Below are 19241 nucleotides of genomic sequence, written 5' to 3'. Positions count from 1 at the left end.
ATTACATTTTCCTACCCTCTCCCTGAAGTTAGTTCTATTCATTTAAGAAATGCCTAATTTCCACTAAAAATTGTGTCAATCTTCCAAATCGTAACTTATAATTCCTGGTACCAATCTAGAGGAGGCTTCATTGTACCCTTTCCATAGCTCGACTAACCTTCCTACAAAAAAGAAGTGTTGATAATGGTACACAAGTTGTAAATGTAAACTTACCAGGCTGTTTTTACATGTAAAAGCAAAGTTCTCTTCATATTTTGAAGCAAATACATTTACCTTACCCGTTGAAATTTCATCAGTTGAGACTCTATGACTGTGCCACAGTGCATCAGTTTTGTAAAAGTATGAATTAGTTCAGTGAGTTAGCACTAGCTTTTAAAGTACCGTAGTGCAACTGCTCTTTACACAAGACCACCCAACCCAAAAGCCCTGCTTCCTAAGCAATTTGTTACAGCATTCTTACCTCATCTATGTTCCTCAGCCATTTGCTGATGTTTTCAAAGCTTTTGGCATTTGTGATGTCGTAGACTAGCATGATTCCCATTGCTCCCCTGTAGTAGGAGGTGGTGATGGTGTGAAATCGTTCCTGTCCTGCTGTATCCCTTCAAAACAAGTAAAATCAGCAAAAGAACATTTTAAAAAGCTTGCTGAAATATTGCACACATTTTTACTCAAAGGAGCCAACGTAATCTATGGTTCCACGTGTTCTTTGTAGAAAATTAAAAAGCAACATGGCAAGATTTAAGCGTTTAATTAAAACTAGAAATTTCAAAAATTAAGTAAATTCTTGCCCTTCAAGTCAGATAGCTGCACACAAGTTCTAGGCTGGAATCCCATATAAAATGAGTACCTCAGCCAAATAGCTTTAGTATACCCAAAAATTCCCATACATTGGACAGCAATGCCTATCCAAGCGCAGTAGATTGCGAGCTGAGTATTGCTGCATTTTGTCCCCCCCCCACCCCCAGCACCCCCACAAAGACTCATGGTGTCTTTATCTGGCTGGTTGACACTGCTGTTTTGCTTCATCCAAAGTAAAATTGCCTGGAGGAAATAGCTATTAATCTGAAGCTGGAAGCGACAGCTATGATATTGTGGGCCATCAGAGTCCGGCCTGATCTCATGATTTGCATACATACATGATCCACCAAGGGGCAGTTGGTACTGTTTGGAAGCACTGGTTGAACTTTTCTATTTCCTAGCTTGGAGACACTGAAAGGAACTGTACTGACATTCTAGCTAAAATTGCATACAACTAAAGCTCAAATAAGGATCGAATACAAGTGAGAATAATAGCTTTAGAAAACAATTGTCTGTGCCCTAGCTAACATATCTGTAAGGGGAAAAGGTGGTTTTAGGAATAGCCCAACTTAGCTCGATTATCTAACAGATGTTCCAATGGTGCATAGAAACTTATCAGCTTGCACCTGCAGGAAATCCAGCTTCAATTTACTTCCAGCAACGCATCTCACTTGACCTTCAACAGTTCTGCTGTCAGATGAAAAACAGCATCAATACAGCCACCACAGATGGACCCATCTATTTCACCTGCCCACAGAAGCCTATTACAGCCCACCACCACAGAATTTAACCTCAAGAAATTGGATTTTTGTCATCACTGTCCTACCCAGAACACCTCTTTCCCCCAACCCTTTCCTCTACCCACCCCAAGATCTATCCTAATGTTATTCAATAAAAGCATGGTTTATCTCCCTTGGTCTTGCACTTTTGCTTTGAATGATAGTGTTCTATTCCACTTATACCATATGCTTCCAACGTCTTTTGATCACCTTTCAAGCTGAAGGAGTCAATTACTTTTAAACATTCCTTGGTGATCAGTGAACCTGGTACCCATTCTCTGCATTTCTTCCAAGACTCCCAAGCTTCCTTTGTGCCTTGGCAGCCAAAAAATGACTAAGTTGTAGCCTAACCAGAACACTGAGGTTTAACATAATGGCCTCAAATTCACACGGTTTACCTGCAGCTTCATAACTGGACAGTAACTTTTATCTACACACTGCTTAAATGTAGTAAGCGACACAAGGGGTTTGAGAACAGATGGAGATCAGCAACTGAGTTAGGGACGATAAACAAACCACAAAAAGCAGGAGATTTTAAAGGAGGCTTTTAAATTTAGCTATAGTTAGCATAACAGATGGGGCTTAAGGAAGCAGTTCCACCAAGTAGGTGGAAAGGTATTTGACTGTTTTGTCACTGAAAGGCAAAGAACAGAAATGCACAAGAGCCAGAACACCAAACGCAAACAGAACCAAATCCACTATGATGAGGCATCCAATAAGTCCAACAATTCTACTCAAGAAAATGAGAAAACAACTTGTAGGAGAGAAATCTGCAGCATACAAAAGGCCTGCGTGCTCTTTAATAAATAGCCTTATTTACAGGAGAAAGCAAGGAGGCAACCTGATTAAGCATGCTGTGCATTTCTTAAGAAAAAAGGTCAATGCTTTGAGTGTTCTGCCCTTACAGGAGGGAAATAGTATACCTCATTCCTTCCATATACAAAATAAGAAAAATGTAAACAAATAAAAATCTGCAAATGCTGAAACTGCAGATTCACCACTCTTTAGTTAGTATCTTAAAAAAAAAAAGATTATGAAGCTGTGTTGAAGATATAGCTGCTTCTTTCTTTTACAAATGCTAACTTGGAGGGTGTATTTACAATATTCTTGAATTTAGATTGGCACTTCCGATATTGGAACAGAAGGTTTGTATCAACCGATTATCCAGGTTGTTATATTTCTGGCCTTCAGTATATTCTCGGTCATTGTTATGCAATTTGACTTCCACATACAACTGCATTGTTAATAAGCGGTTGTACAAACTCATGGAGGGGAAGGAGGTGGTCCGCTGGTAGCATACCCAAGCTCTTTGGAAATTCAGTGGCTACCGTCTAAAAGAATTGATACAGCAACAAGTAAATGAAGTGGGGGAAAAGGGAAAGACATTTCTTAATTGCATTCAATTTGTGCATTAAAAAAGAAATCTGAAACAAGGTAGTTAAAATTTGTTTATGCTCCGCACAAACTGGATGATTGACTAATAGGCACTGCAGTTTTAGACCATTCTTAATAACCGAAAAATACTGCTTCACAAAATTACAATTAGCTGCCCTACAGATGGCATTGAAACACAATGTACATAAGTAGACTTATAACACAAGAGCTTTAACTTTTCTGGTGACTCCTACCAGAAAAGGAAGTGACAATGATGCATTTAAAGAGGAAGCTAGATATTTACATCAGTGAGAAAGGAATAGAAAGATACGCTGATTGGGTTAGAGGAGACTTGTCTGGAGCATAAACACCAGCATAGATTAATTGGGCCAAATGTCTGTTTTAGTGCTGTAAAATTCTACGCAATGAGGATTATCAATTTGATTGAGTACTGCAGTAAGGAAAGTCAAGGTGAAACAGATCCACAGGGAAGGACACCAACATTTTTTTAAAAAGAGTAGCGAAGAGAAACTTGGGTGGCTTAGGTTTTGAAAAGTCAGTAGGTTGCAGGAGGAAAATCAAGACTGGGGAAGTAGAGTTCCAATACTGCAGTTTTAATTATCAGCTTGAGGCAGAACTTGAATATTCCAAAAATCTGTACAATTCCAATCACATATTAACTTTGTTTAGTAAAGTAGAGTACATTCGAGCACTGCAAAAATCCTCTGAACACAATTCAGTTCTCAAATATACTGGATATATTGGAAAATTAAAATATAGCATCCACTTAAATATGTACATCTTTTACTGTTACAGAAGTATCCTTCAAACCACAAAATTACTTTATCTAGAGGTAAAGTTCAGCACTTACCATATCTGCAATTTGATCTTCTTTCCTTGCAGTTCCACTGTTTTGATTTTAAAATCAATTCCTGTAATTAAGCAACAATTTTAAAATGCATTAAAGGTTTGTAGGTGGATCCAGACGAAGCCATTATTTAACCTGAATCGAACACAGCGTAAAATTTCTTCTGTCCCCCACCCAAGAATGGCCAAGTTATTAGCTTATCTTGTCTTCACTTTCCACCCCACGAGCCTCCAAATCCAAAAAGGATCATCCTCCACCATGATGCCACCAAACACATCTTCACCTTCTCTTTCAGTATTCTGAAGGGACCGTTTCCTCCGTGACACTGGTCCACTCCATCACCCCTGACACCTCGTCCCCTTCCCTTTTACCTCCCTCTTATCATTCAAAGCCCAAACACTCATTTCAGGTGAAGCAACGATTTACTTGTACTTTCAATTTAGTCTACTGTATTTACTGCTCACAATGCGGTCTCCTCTGCATTGGGGAGAATAAAAGCAGATTGAGTGACGACTTTGCGGAACACCTCCGCTCAGTTGCAAGCAAGCATAACCAAGGTTCCGGTTGAGTGTCATTTTAATTCACCACCTCCCTCTCAAGTCCACATTTCTGTCCTTGGCCTGCTGCAGTATTCCAGTGAAGCTCAACACAAGCTTGAGGAACAGCACCTCATCTTCCAATCATGCACTTTACAGCCTTCTGGACACTGAGTGCAACCACTTGTGTGTATGTATATGTATGTGTGTGTATATATACATATCTGTCAATTATTCTGCCATTAACACACCCTTTGCACAAATGCTTTGTTGTTTACTACAACAATGACCATTCCCTTTGCCTTTTGTTCAATGACGTGCCATTTAATCGGTCCTGCCCCATCACATACCTTCCCTTTTGTTGCTCTTTCCTTCCCCCCCCAACATCCACACACCCCCCTCCACCCCACCACTTTCACTTGCTCAAAACCTATTTCTAACTTTGCCAGTTCTGATGAAAGGTCACAGACCTGAAACGTTAACTGTTTTGCTCTCCACAGATGTTGCCAGACCTGCTGAGTATTTCCAGCATTTTGTTTTTATCAGAAGCAATTCAATGTCAAGTCATTCAAAATGGCTAGCAGTTATAATAGGTCAAGCTTCAAAACCCAATTTCCTGGTAAATCTAACCAAAAACAGCCAGTAAAGCAACGGAACTTCCTTCATGCCTATTCCCAAATAATAAATTCAGTGCCATTAACCAGTCTACTACTTTGACCAAGACCAAAAAAAGCTACATTTTCAGAAAGCATTATCTAAATACTGTTACAGAGTAACTAATTTGAAACAAGAAATTGTCAACAGTAATTCCTTGAAATCGAAGCATCCCAATGCAGCTCATTTCAAAAAGCACAATTAGGGCACAACTATGAGTTTTAGGTTTTGGTATAGGTCACATGTTTAATATCCTGCTTATACTATACTTCAGGAATGGGAATGCCTGCCAAATTAGCAAAATTCAAATTCCAGATTGTGCAGCTCATCAATGTACTGATCTTGAATGGGGAGGAACAAAACAAAAATAAAGAGACTATTCAATTCTCAGACCCAGTTGTACAGCAATGTTGAGGGAGGATTTCCCACCCCATGAATTTTATACTCAGGCAAGGAATCTGAAGTGGTGCAAAGTTAAATTTTCAATTTTAGCCTCCATCAAACTACCATCACCAAGGAGAAAAACTCAGAGCTCTTAAGTGCCTGAACACTTGACAACAGAATCTCTATCACTGTAACATATGCAAGTCCAAAACCCACCAGCTTTCCAATTTCAGGGATAAGCAATTTACTACTTAAGCAGTTTTGTCATTTAGTTTATCAGAATGAGACACAAAGCTGTAAAATAGAATTTAATGCAGAACCCTTCAGACAGGGACTTCCTATCACCTGGGGTCAGATTTAAAAATTCACATCCCAGAGATGAAGTGATTATATATCACAATGTGCTGCACCAGTCCTGTTCTTTAAAGTAATTTATTTTCTAATAATCTTAAAACGCAGTACAGTAATGACCTATGTTCTTAACCACAGTATATATTGCAGCTGGTAGGTTCAGAGCAAAACAAGGTTCTCAGGTTTTACATAAACTTAAGACATCATTTCCCAAAGGTTAGAAAACACTGGGTTCACTTTTAATTTTTGTAGGATTGGATCTCTACACTGGTGCAGATTTCTAATAATGTGTAGATCTTGCATAGTGTGCAAACTTGGGGGATTATCTCTTGTATTGATGTTGAAGGAATAAGTGCCCTTAATTATACAGCAAATGCATAGATATTTTTCATGAGTTGGACACTTGCTGCCATATAATGTGCATTAAAGAGAGCAGCTGACAGAGGGAGTTCTCTGAATGCATTGTCACCTACACTCATGCAACAAAGATTCCATACCTGACTACCAATTCATGCTTCATGTACATGTGAAAGTCAAGAATATTCTAATATAGGTAAGCCCAATTGGCCAGTAAACAGTTGCTACATTTACAGGGCATTGCTTGGTGAACAGTTATGAGCATTTTGAAGGGCTTAAAAGGATTCTCAGCACCAGATATTGCTGAGAACATGTTAGCGTCAGATGCTAGCATGTCCGAGCTTGAACAACCCAATACTTGGACTAATTGATGCTGATGTATTTAGCAACACCCAACTGGAAAAAATGGTAGGATTTCTTGAGCTCAGTGTTCTAATTTTACTCCGAATAGTGCCAAATCTCCTGCTGCAAAGGCAATGTTTGGCAGCAACCCTCATTTATGTAGTGCACAAGATGGAGAAACATCCCAAAGTTGATCAGAAATGCAAAAAAATTCAAGTGCAGGATATTAGGAATGACCAAAAATTTGGTCAAATGGGTGGGTTTTAAAAAGGAAGGAGTCATAAAAGGAGGAGAATCCCCAGAGTGTGCAAATGAGATGGATAAAACAGTGTCCTTCAAAAGGTAGGGGGATACAAAAGAGGCTGCAGTCAGCATATTAGTGTTTGGGTGGGGCAACAAGGAAGACGTTGAAAATGAGAAGCACATGGGAAGAAGCCCTGCATGGATTTAAAATGGAGGATAAGAAATTCAAATAAAAGACATTGAGAGACTGAGTCAATGTAAGGCAAGACAAGTTAAGTGGTCCACAGTTTAGTGGAAATGGGATCAATGAGCAGGAGGCCCATTCCATGAATGAATTGTATGCGAAGATGAATTTTATGCAGTGCTCACAAATATCAGCAACCAAATGTACTGCAATTTTTGCAGTTTTCAAAACCTTTGCCAGATGCTGAAGGCAACTAGAGTTGAGATGTCAGTGGCTAAGAGTGCACCAGACTAAAGCCTGGCTGGGTCACGTGCAGTATAAAAATCCAATTTTTGTCCTTTTTTCGGCCAGGTTAATATTAAAAAAACTCAATGGCCATCTACGTTCCATGTACTCACGAGGAGAACTTTCTTTGAACATCTGCCGCACAAAAGACAAAGACTTGCACTTTATATAACATTTTACACAACCAGATGTCTCAAGCCCTTTACAGCCAATAAAATATTTTTGAAGCATAGTCACTGTTGTAACATAAGAAATAAACAACTGACTATTCTTTTCCTGGAGATTCACCACCATAATTATACCCCTGGGAAACTGGAGTAGGCCACACTAAAATTACTTAAGGTTTGATTCTTCAAGAACCTGGTTTAATCTAATTCAAATCACATATTAGACTAAACTAGCCAATTAAAGCTTCAGTGATTTGGATTGAGGTGGTTGCTTTGGGGGGGGGGGGGGGGGGGGGGGGCAGCGGAAGAGAAGGGGAAATTAGAGAAATTCAGCAAGGCAGACAGCACAAAGTGGAAGGTCAAACTGACCCAAGTTCTAGGTATTTAAAGAACAAGCTGGAGAATAAGTGCAGCACCAATATTATGACAAGGTTATAATGGATTTCAAGCCATGCTGTACTCTTACCAGTAAAATAAAAATTAGTTTAACTGCTGCATTTAATATCTTCACAATTTCCACAAGACTTATAGAAAATTGCACAAACTTTTGATTTAAAACTTATTTAATAAATCACTAGTTATTTGAGTTCTTGTCTTTCAAAAGCAGAGTGTTTTAGACGGTTAGCAAAAAAGGTTACAAGAACAAAGCTGATAGCAACCTGCAAATGGGAATACAATTCAATTACCACTTTACAAGAAAAACCTGAAGATTTTAAAAGTCAAACATTGTCTTTTGATAATCCAAATATTTATACCTTAAAGCTACAATTTTAGATACAACAATTCTTAACTATGAAGTTTATACAGTTGCCTTTTCAACCCAAATATAAAACTAAAAATGAAAAAAAGAGCCCAAGCAATAGGACACTCAGGCATTTCTCCAAAACTCTTCACAATCTATGGGCCCAATGTGTTTTATATATGCACTCCAGAGTAAAGTTTGAAAAACCCTCCATTAGTGAAGGTGTACATGCAATGTCATTCAGCTATTTGGCTTCACTGGCAGAGCAATGTAAACGACTAACATACACATTCAAGAGTATTTTTGGGTACCATTATTCACAGAAAAAATATTGGGGCATCTGAACAATTCAACTGGTATGGAAGAATTGAGAAAAGAAAAAGACTTCACGACCAATAACACAGATCCATCTATCTGGATATACTCAAAACATGAGAACTGGTGTAAATTTTACTAGAGACAGCTTCCTTTTAAATACAAGCTTGTTTGGTTCTATCCACCATGTACTTCTGCAAAACCCAAGAAACATGTGCAGCAACAGTACATTTGTACAATGCCAGAGGAGTTGAATTCAATCCACACCAAAAAAGTCAAACTGAAATAATGCAAAATAGAATATTTTACCTAGAGACACAGCTTTCAGTCTGAACCACAGCTCCTTCCTCATTGAATTATACAAACCAATACACATATCTTACTACATCCATGGAAGGTTCCAAAAGCATTCCAGTGCCAATGAAATATTTTTGAAATGCAGTTAAAAAAGGTCAGGAACTATGGCAGTCAATTTGCAAAGCCCCAGAGAAATAAATCAGTTAACCTATTTTGATTATGCTGGCAGAGGAATTGTTGGCCAGACTACTGAAACAACTCCAGCTTATCCTGTTGATCATGGGTTCCTTAATGTCCACCAAAGGTAACAGGGTCCCTGAGAAATATCTAACCTGAAAAACTTATTGGGAGAGTGGAGAGACAGCAGACCTGTGAGGAAATGCACTGGAGAGGGGGAGTATAAACCCAGCCCAAGTTTTGGGGCTGGGAGACCAGAGAGGCAGACTGGCTGGAAGTCAGCACGCACTGGGTTTGAAGGTGAAAACAAAAACTGACATCACAGGAAAGCTGTAAGTTGATTGGTTGGTGAGCAACTGCCGTTAGGGCGAGTGTGTAAATAGCTGGAAATTTAGAAAAATGTAACCCTCAAGTAAGTGGCAAGATTTATTAGTATTACTAAGGTTTAAATTAGTAACATGAGTCACTGTCAAGTAGAGGTATTCATTTTAAAAAGTTAATTTAGAAAATTACATAATTGAAATAAACAATTAAAACACAATAAAGATGGCAGGGCAGGTAACATGTTGCAGCTATAGCTTGTGGGAGCTGGTGGACAGCAGTGCAATCCATGGCAACTACATCTGCAGCAAGTGTTTACAGTTCGAGGCACTTTATATCAGAGTGAATGAGCTGCAGGCAACGCTATGGACATTGCGGTGTATCAGGGAGGGGGAAAGTTACCTGGACACTATTCCAGAAGGCAGTCACACCCCATAGGATAGCATCTGATTTGCTCAGTGGTCAGGGGCAGGAGGGCATGACTGTGAGTGAGGCAGGTAAGGGGAAAACTGAGAAGGAAGTAGAGGTGCCTCAGCTCTTGCAGCTGTCCAACAGGTATGAGGTTCTTTCAGCTTGGATGGGTGAGAACAAAGGTTGCAGGGTGGATGAGAAAACTGACCATGGCGTAGGAAGCCATTCAAGTGGGTCAAGTAAATAGGAATGTAGTGGTAGTCGGAGATGGTATAGTCAGGGGGATAGACACAGTTCTCCAGAGCCAAGAGCGAGAGTCCAGAAGGCTGCGTTGCCTGCCCAGTGCCAGGGTTTGAGACATCTGCTCAGGGCTAGATAGGAACTTGCTGAGGGAGGGGGAGGATCCAGTTGTCATGGTCCACATGGGTACCACAACAGATAGGACTATGAAAGGAGGTTCTGCATAGAGAGTATGAGCAGCTAGGGGCTAAATTAAAAAGCAAAACTTCAAAAAAGTAATAATCTCTGGATTACTAACTGAACCAGGAGCAAATTGGAGTAGGGTAAAGATTAGAGAGTTAAATGTGTGGCTCAAAAATTGGTGGGAGAAAGTCATTTGACAAGGTCCCGCAAGGCAAACTGGTCAGTAAAAATGAAAGCCCATGGCATACAGGGGTAGGTGGCAGATGGGATCCAGAATTAGCTCAGGTGACAGGAAACAAAAGGGTAGTGGTCAGATGTTTGTGAATGGAAAGTGGTTTCCAGTGGTGTCCCACAGGGCTCAGTGTTGGGTTCCTTACTGTTTATGGTATATATTAAATGATTTGGACTTAATTGTGGGAGGCATGATTGGAAAATTTGCTCTGACAAAAATTGGTTGTGCAGTGAAGAGGACAGCTGTAGACTCCAGAACATTATCAATGGTTTGGTTGAGTGGGTGGAAAAGCAGCAAATGGAATTCAATCCAGAGAAGTGTGACGTATTGCATTTGGGGAGGACAAATAAAGCGAGGGAATATACAACAAACAGGAGGATTTTGAGAGGGGTAGAAGTTAGAGACCTTGGAGTGCATGTTCACAGGTCCCTGAAGGTGACAGGACAGGTGGATAGAGTGAAGGCAACATATGGATTGCTTTCCTTTATTGGCCGAGGTATAGAGTACAAAAGCAGGGATGTGATGCTGGAACTGTACAGCATTGGTTAGACCATGGCTGGAGTATTGCGTGCAGTTCTGGACACATTAAAGAAAAGACATAATTGCTCTGGAGAGAGAACAGAGGAGATTTACAAGATTGTTGCCAGGGCTTGAAGGTTGCAGTTATGAGGAAAAGACTGGATAGGCTAGGGTCGTTTTCCCAGAACTGAAGAGGCCAAGAGGTGACTTGATCGAGGTGTACAAAATTGGGGGGCAGAGATAGAGTGGACAGGAAGGACCGGTTTCCCCTGGCAGGGAGGTCAGTTATCGGGGCACAGATTTAAAGGTGATTGGTAGAAGGATTAGAGGGGACATCAGGGGAAATCTTTTCCCCCCGGAGGGTGGTGAGTGTCAGGAATTCACTGCCAGGAATGGTGGTGGAGGCAGAGACCCTGAATTCTTTCAAAAGGTACCTGGACATGTATTTGAGGTGCTGTAACCTGCAAGGCTATGGACCAGGTGCTGGACAGTGGGGGTAGTTTGAGCGGATAGCTTATTCGGCTGGCACAGACAATGGGCTGAATGGCCTCCTTCTGTGCTGTACTTGTTCTACAGTTCTAAATGTGTTTAAATTCATGGGGCATTGGCACCAGGAAAAGTGGGCCTGTACCATTGGGATGGTCTTCACCCGAACATGCTGGGACCAGTGTTCTGATGAGTTGTACAACTAGGGTGATAGAGGACTTTATACTAAATGAGGCATCAAGTGAGGGACAACGTGAATTGAAAGAGCAGAAGGCAAAAGAAGAATTGATAACCTGAGTGTGGCAGGAAGGGAAAAAAGATCGGAGGGAAGCAAAACTGGTAACAGGAAGTAGAAAAGTAGTAAGCAAAAGCATCAAAATAGGATCAGAATGCGGAATAATGTTAAAAAGACAAAGTTGGGGCACTCTCTAAATGCACACCAAATTCAAAACAAGGTAGATGATTTGAAGGCACAAATAGGAGGTAAATGGGTATGAGTTAGTTGCCATCACAGAGATGTGGTTACAGGGTGACCAAAGACTGGGAACTGAATATTCAAGGATATTAATTTGGGAAAGATAGGCAAAAAGCAAAAAAGTGGGGTAGCACTCTTAATAAAGGGACAAGATCAGTAAGTTAGAGAGAGGGGGATCTTTGATCGAAGACTCAAGATGTAGAATCAATTTGGATGGAACTAAGAAACAGCAAGGGGCAGCAAATGCTGGTGGGAGTTAACAAATTGGATTGAATTTTGAGCAGGTGACCAGGTGTGTAGATGAGGGTAGTGCAGTTGATGTAGTTTACATGGATTTCAGCAAAGCGTTTGACAAGGTCCCACATGCACATGGGATACAGGGTAACTTGATAAGGGGGATTCAAAATTGGCTCAGTTGTAGGAGACAGAGTGATGACAGACAGCTGTTTTAGTGACTGGAAGCCAGTGTCCAGTGGCATACCACAGGGATTTGTGCTGGGTCCCCTATTGTTTGTCATTTATATAAACAACATAGATGATTATGTGGGGTGGGGGGGGGGGGGGGGGGGGTAGGATCAGTAAGTTCGTGGATGACACAAAGATTGGCCGAGTGGTTAACAGTGAGGTGGAGTGTCTTGGGTTACAGGAAGATATAGACAGGATGGTCAAATGGGCAGAAAAGTGGCAGATGGAATTTAACCCTGAAAAGTGTGAGGTGATGCACTTTGGAAGGAGCAATGTGACACGCAAGTATTCAATGAATGGCCTGACATTGGGAAGTTCCGAGGAACAAAGGGACCTTGGCGTGTTTGTCCATAGATCTCTGAAGGCAGAAGGGCAGGTTAATAGGGTGGTGAAAAAGGCATATGGGACACTTGCCTTCATCAATCGAGGCATAGATTACAAAAGCAGGGAGGTCATGTTGGAGTTGTACAGAACTTTGGTCAGGCCACAACTGGAGTACTGTGTGCAATTCTGGTCGCCACATTATAGGAAGGATGTGATTGCATTGGAGGGGGTGCAGAGGCGATTCACCAGGATGTTGCCTGGGATGGAACATTTAAGCTATGAAGAGAGGTTGGATAGGCTTGGGCTGTTTTCGCTGGAGCAGAGAAGACTGAGGGGTGACCTGCTCGAGGTGTACATGATTATGAGGGGCATGGACAGGGAGCAGCTGTTCCCCTTAGTTGAAGGCTCAGTTACAAGGGGTCACAAGTTTAAGGTGAGGGGCAGGAGGTTTAAGGGGAATTTGAGTAAGAACTTTTTTTTAACCCAGAGCAACAGTCTGGAATGCACTGCCTGGGAGGGTGGTAGAGGCAGGTTGCCTCACATCCTTTAAAAAAGCACCTGGATAAGCATTTGGCACGTCATAACAGTCAAGGCTAAGGGCCAAGTGCTGGCAAATGGGATTAGTTAGACAGGTCAGGTGTCTTTAATGTATTGGTGCAGACTCGATAGAACGAAGGGCCTCTTCTGCACTGTATTATTCTGTGAGTTGTTTACCACCATTGTTTGGCAGCCTATAAAGTTGGGCATGTTATAAATCAGGAAGTTAGCGGTGCATGTAACATGGGTAATACAGCAATAATGGGCAACTTCAATTTACATATCGACTGGGGAAACCTAATCAGCACTCATGCTGTGGAAAATGTACGAGATTGGTTTCTGGAGCAGTACATTGAAGAGCCAACTAGGGATCAGGCCATTTTAGATTTAGCATGCAGTCATGAGAAAGGGCTAATTCATAACCTTGCTGTAAAAGGAGCTTTTGGGAAATAGTGACCACAATATGATGGAATTTAACATGAGGTTTGAATGTGATATAGCTCATTCTGAAACGAGGGTCTTAAATCTGAACAAAGGAAACTAAGGCGGCATGAGGGGCAAGTTGGCTATGGTGGATTGGGAAAATATACCAAAAGATTTGACGGTGCCTGGAATGTAGGCGTCGCTGGCTGGGCCAGCATTTATTGCCCTTGAGAAGGTGGTGAGCTGCCTGCTCAAACCGCTGCAGTTCATATGGGGTAGGTACACCTACAGTGCTGTTAGGAAGGGACTTCCAGGATTTTGACCAAGCGACAGTGAAAGAATGGCAATATAGTTCCAAGTCAGGATGGTGTGGCTTGGAGGGGAACTTGCAGGTGGTGTTCCCATGCACCTACTGCCCTTGACCTTCTAGGTGGTAGAGATTGCGCGTTTGGAAGGTGCTAAGGAGCCTTGGTGCGTGGCTGCAGTACATCTTGTAGATGGCACACACTGCTGCCACTGTGCATTGGTGGTGGAGGAGTGAATGTTTGTGGATGGTGTGCCAATCAAGCAGTCTACTTTGTCCTGGATGCTGTCAAGCTTCTGTATTACAAATATACGAATTAGGAGCAGGAGGCGGCCACTCAGCCCCTCGAGCCTGCTCTGCCATTCAATAAATTCATGGCTGAACTGATTACTCCACACTTCCACCTACCTCCATTAACCTTTCACCCCCTTGTGCTTCTAGATCCAAAAATTTAAAATTCACATTGAAGACTCTTAAATGGCTTGATCTACTCATGTTGCCACCTTTAATGACCTGTGTATTTACACAATTAGGTCTCTCTGCTTTTCAACTTAAAAATCTATGAATTTAAGCTGTACTTTCTTTCCCCAACTGAGAAAATGGATTACATGATCTACAGCAAACACATTCCTCTAAGACACAAAAACCCAATAGGAAAGATGAATCAACTGTGGCGAACAGAAGTTTATCATAATAGATCAAAGTGGCTTAAGCTTGCTGGAAAAAGTGGTAAGCCCAAGGATTGGGAGCAATCTGGAATCCAAAGGATCTAGAAACTGATAAAGAAAGGGAAAAGAGGATATGAATGCAAGCTCGGGGGAAACAAAGGTAGACTGTAAAGCTTCTTTAAGTGAAAAGGAAGAGATTAGCAAGGACAAATGTGGGTCCATTCCAAGTGGAGATAGGAGAATTTATAACAGAGAATAGGGAAATGGTGGAGCAACTAAACAATTACTTTACCTCTGTCTTCACGGAGGAAGATACAGAAAATCCCCCTAAATGAGAGAACCAAGGGACTTGCAAAAATAAGGAACTGAAAAATTAATAGGGCGTACTTGAAAATGAACTGGATTGAAGGTTGAATAATCCCCTGGATCAGGTGAGCGACATCCCAGAGTGTTGAAGGAGGTGGCTAGGGAGAGATAGTGGATGCAATGGTTATCTTTCAAAATTCTAGAGATTCTGGAAAGGTTCCTGCAGACTGGAAAGTAGCAAATGTAACCCCACTATTTAAGGAGGGAGGGGGGAGAAAAAAAAACCGGGAACTACAGACCTGTTAGTTTGATGTCAATAGTAAGGAAAATATTAGAATGTATTTACAAAGGATGCGATAGACACTTGGAAAATATGATTGGGCAGAGTCAACATGGATTTATGAAAGGGAAATCTGTTTGACAAACCTGTTGGAGCTTTTTAAGGACGTTACTTGTAGCATAGATAAAAGGAGAACCAGTGGATGGGGAGTATTTGGATTTTCAAAAGGCTTTTGACAAGGTCCCACACAGGTTAGTAAACATTAGAGCACGTGGAATTGGGGGCAATATGCTAGTCTGGATTGAGAATTAGTTAACAGACAAAACAGAGTAGGAATAAACAGGCCATTCTCTGGACGGCAGGCTGTTACTCGTGGGATACTGCAAGGGTCAGTGCTGGGGCTACAGCTGTTCACAATCTACGGAAATGATTTGGATGTGGGGACCAAATGTAATATTTCCAAGCTTGATGACAAAATTAGGTGGGAATGCAAGTTGTGAGGAGGATGCAAGGCGGCTTCAAGGGGACTTGTACAGGCTAAGTGAATGGGCAAGAACATGGCAGATGGAATATAATGTGACTAAGTGTGAAGTTATTCACTTTGGTAGGGAAAAAAAAGGCAGAGTATTTCTTAACTGGTGAGTGATTGGAGAGAGAGATGTTGATGTCCAAAAGGGACCTGGATGCCTTTGTGTATGAGTAAAGAAAAGCTAGCACGCAGGTACAGCAAGCAATTAGTAAGACAAATTATATGTCGGCCTTCGTTGCAAGGGGTTCTGAGTACAGGAGTAAAGAAGTCTTGCTGCTGTTGTATGGAGCCTTGGTGAGACCACACCTGTGTACAGTTTTGGTCTCCATCTATCCAAGGAAGGATTACACCAAAGAGGGACTGCAGGGGTTCACCAGACTAATCCTTGGAATGGCGGGATTGTTTTATGGAGAGATTGCAGAAACTGGGCCTGTATTCTCTAGAGTTTAAGAGGTGAATTCATTGAAACTTAAATTCTTACAGGGCGTGAGAGGGTGGATGTGGACAGGATGTTCCCCCTGGCTGGCGAGTCCAGAACCAGGGGACATACTCGAAGAGGAGGCAGGCCATTTAAGACGGAGATAAGGAGTAATTTCTTCACTTAGAGGATGGAGAATCGTTGGAATTCTCTACCCCAGAGGGCTGTGGAAGCTCAAATCAAGCATGTTTAAGACAGAAAAATCATCTTTATCTAGATACTAATGACAAGGGATATGGGGATAGCGTGGAAAAGTGGCCTTGAGGTAGATGATCAGCCGGGATCTAATTGAATGGCAGAGCAGGCTCAATGGCCTTCTCTTGCTCTATGTTCCTATAGCATTGTATTAATACAACACTCCCTCAATTACTGCACTGAAGTGCCAACCTAGATTATAGCAAGTCCTGGAACCTTACGTTTCAGGTGATGCCAGAAAGCTTTCCTCTAACTCTGATAACGTACACTTTAGTAAAAACAGAAAAGAATGCAAGTTAACTGCATTCATCAGAAACTCACTGACTCTCTGGCCATATTCCTTTGACATTGAACACTGAAGCTTCTCCACTGTATTGTCAGCAGCTTCAGGACATGTCTAAAATATTTAAAATTGTATTTATATGTACATTTATACAAGCTGCCACATGGGGTTCTAATAGTGGCAATAATGGCGACCTAGCTCAAACAAAGGTAGGAAGGGGAACATAACATACCCGTCTACAATATATTCAGGAGTGACAGGGAGTGGGAAAAAAAGGGTGGGGAGGTGACAACATTGAAGGTTGTTACAGCCCTAGAAAAGAAGGATAATGTGCTGGAGGATTCAAAAACCAAATCTATTTGCTTCAAATTAAGAGGTGGAACACTTCAGTCTACAGTATCCACCCACCACAAACAGAGATAGAGGATCAAATTTGCAAGGTGCAAAGAAAGAAAAGCAAGAATGATGTAAAACCCTTTTTATATGGGTTTAATGTTAATAACCAACTTTAAATTATCCAACTATAGACTGAGAAAAGGGCAAGGAAGGGAAGTAATCGCTGGAAAATTGAGAACTTTGTTTCTACACCAATCGGGAAGGAAGCAGTTCTGAATCTAATTCTAGAGAATGGAGAGTCGAGTCAAACATTTTTCATGCAGTTTCAAAAGGAATCTGTCCCAGGTGGACTTGAAACAAAAAAATTAGCAGATAAAACATTATAATGTGCAATGGACAGCCTTCCAGAAGAAAGTTTGGGTACAGACTATCCCATGAGGGAAAAAGGAAGCAAGGACATTCAAAGCTTGAGCTCCTTGACAGCTTAAGAAATGACACTAAATCTCCTTTTCCTGTTGCATTTTAAAGAAAATATTGCAAATAGAGAATCAAGAAGATTACAAGTGCAGAGAAGAAATGAAGATGCAAAGAGGGGTAAAATGGTGTGTGAGAAAAGATTAACTGATAATATAAAAGGGAACACCAAGTCTTTTATAAGCAACCCAGAAAGAGAAATTCAAAAGGATGCTGATGATTGGAGTCCAAAAAGAAAATCTTGGAGGCAGAGGATGTGCCTGTGGTATTGAATGAATACTCTGAATCTGTCTTCATCCAAGAGGATGCTGCTATGTCACAGTAAAACGATAGAGAAAACAGACAGTATATAAACAGGAGCTGCTTAGAATAGAGGCCTGCTCAGGTCGGGTAAAATGAACACGACCAGAGCCCGACCCGCTCAGATTTTGCCCCGAGCCCGACCAGAACCCACCCCAACCATCTGTTTACTTACTTTCCTGCGTGATGTCACACGCTCACTACGCAGACTCAGTTTCGTCCCGGACTCCCAGCTCAGGTTTTTTTTTTTTTTTTTTTTTTAATTTCAATACTTACCAGTTTGTGTGTGTCTGGCCCGACCCAAGCCTGAAAGCTGTACCCTGAAGAGGGGCCTGACTCGAACCAGACACATGTCGTCGGGTCTCATCGGGTTCAGGTCAGGTAGCAGGCCTCTAGCTTAGGTGGTCAGCCACATTTAAAGTAGAATGGTCACCTCGCCTGGATAGGACACATTTTAAACTAAGGGAAGGCAGACTGGAAATAGTGGACTATCTCGCCTCAACCATCCGATTCTGGGGCAAAAAAAAGTTATTTGGAAAAATGTGGGTTAATAAAAGATGTTAGAGGCAAACTGGGAAATGTTGATGACATAAAATAAAGAGGGTGATGAAAGTAGTGCAGTTGATATGCATATGGACTTTTGAAAAGTATGATAAAAAGCCACAAGAGTAATTAGCAAAAACTAAACCTCTTGGGATTAAAGGGGCAGTGAGAACATGGATATGAAATTGGCTGAGACACAAAGCAGAGAAAGGTTGTCTTTCCAAAGGGGAAAACAAGCACATACAGTAGTGTCACTCTGCCTCTCCCACGGTCAGTATTGGGCCACTGTTCTTTTGATACATGCTAGTGATCGCGACTTAGACATGCAGATACGATTTCCATATCTGTAGAAAGCAAAACTTGGAAATACTGAAGTGGCAGACACAAGACAGATGAAATTCGAAGTGAAGTGCAAAATCAGGCATGTTGAGCAGGTACGAGATGCAATATAAACAATACAATTTTAAAAGTGGTGCAGGGAGACCCCCCCCCACTTTTACAGGTACTCTCACAAATCTTTTAAGGGGCCAAGACAAGTTGATAAAACTATTAAAAAATGCATGATTTGTAGCTTTATAAATAGATGCACGAGTAGAAAAGCAAGACATATTAAAATTTTACTAAACAAAGTTTAAGCCCCAGCTGGAGTAATGCAGCCATTTCTGAGCATCACACTAAGAAGGATAAGACAACCTTCAGTTCCGAAGAATGGTCACTGACCCGAAACGTTAACTCTGCTTCTCTTTCCACAGATGCTGCCAGACCTGCTGAGTGATTCCAGCATTTCTTGTTTTTGTTTCAGATTTCCAGCATCCGCAGTATTTTGCTTTTATTTAAGACAACCTTCAGAGTGTCTTCAGAGGACATTTACTAGAATGGTAGCAGAGTTGAGGGATTTCAGTTGCATATAGATTAAAGAAGTAGGATTTTTTTCCTCATGAGAAGAAACCTTAAGGGGAAATTTAATGGAGGTGTTCAATATTGAAGAGTTGAATGTGTCAATAAAAAAGGAGAAACTTTCCACTATCAGGGACAGTAACCAGAGCAGACATATTTAACATAATTGGGATAAGAGA

The 19241-nt window shown here is 41.2% G+C and overlaps 1 protein-coding gene across 1 annotated transcript in view; it reads right to left on the bottom strand.

Moving 5' to 3' along the window:
* rab10 (RAB10, member RAS oncogene family) overlaps positions 1-19241 on the bottom strand; it is a 64183-nt gene that overhangs the window by 25240 nt on the left and 19702 nt on the right. Inside the window, exons 2-3 of the mRNA XM_068024069.1 lie at positions 3823-3883; positions 461-599 (exon numbers count right to left, since the gene is read on the bottom strand). Of these exons, the coding sequence (XP_067880170.1) occupies positions 461-599; positions 3823-3883 (200 nt within the window). The remainder of the gene's footprint in view (positions 1-460; positions 600-3822; positions 3884-19241) is intronic.

The sequence above is a fragment of the Heterodontus francisci genome, chromosome 3 (genome assembly GCF_036365525.1).
Source record: "Heterodontus francisci isolate sHetFra1 chromosome 3, sHetFra1.hap1, whole genome shotgun sequence".
NCBI classification, from domain to species: Eukaryota; Metazoa; Chordata; class Chondrichthyes; order Heterodontiformes; family Heterodontidae; genus Heterodontus; species Heterodontus francisci.
Note: the sequence above shows the minus strand (reverse complement) of the source record. Positions and strands in the feature narration are given on the sequence as shown.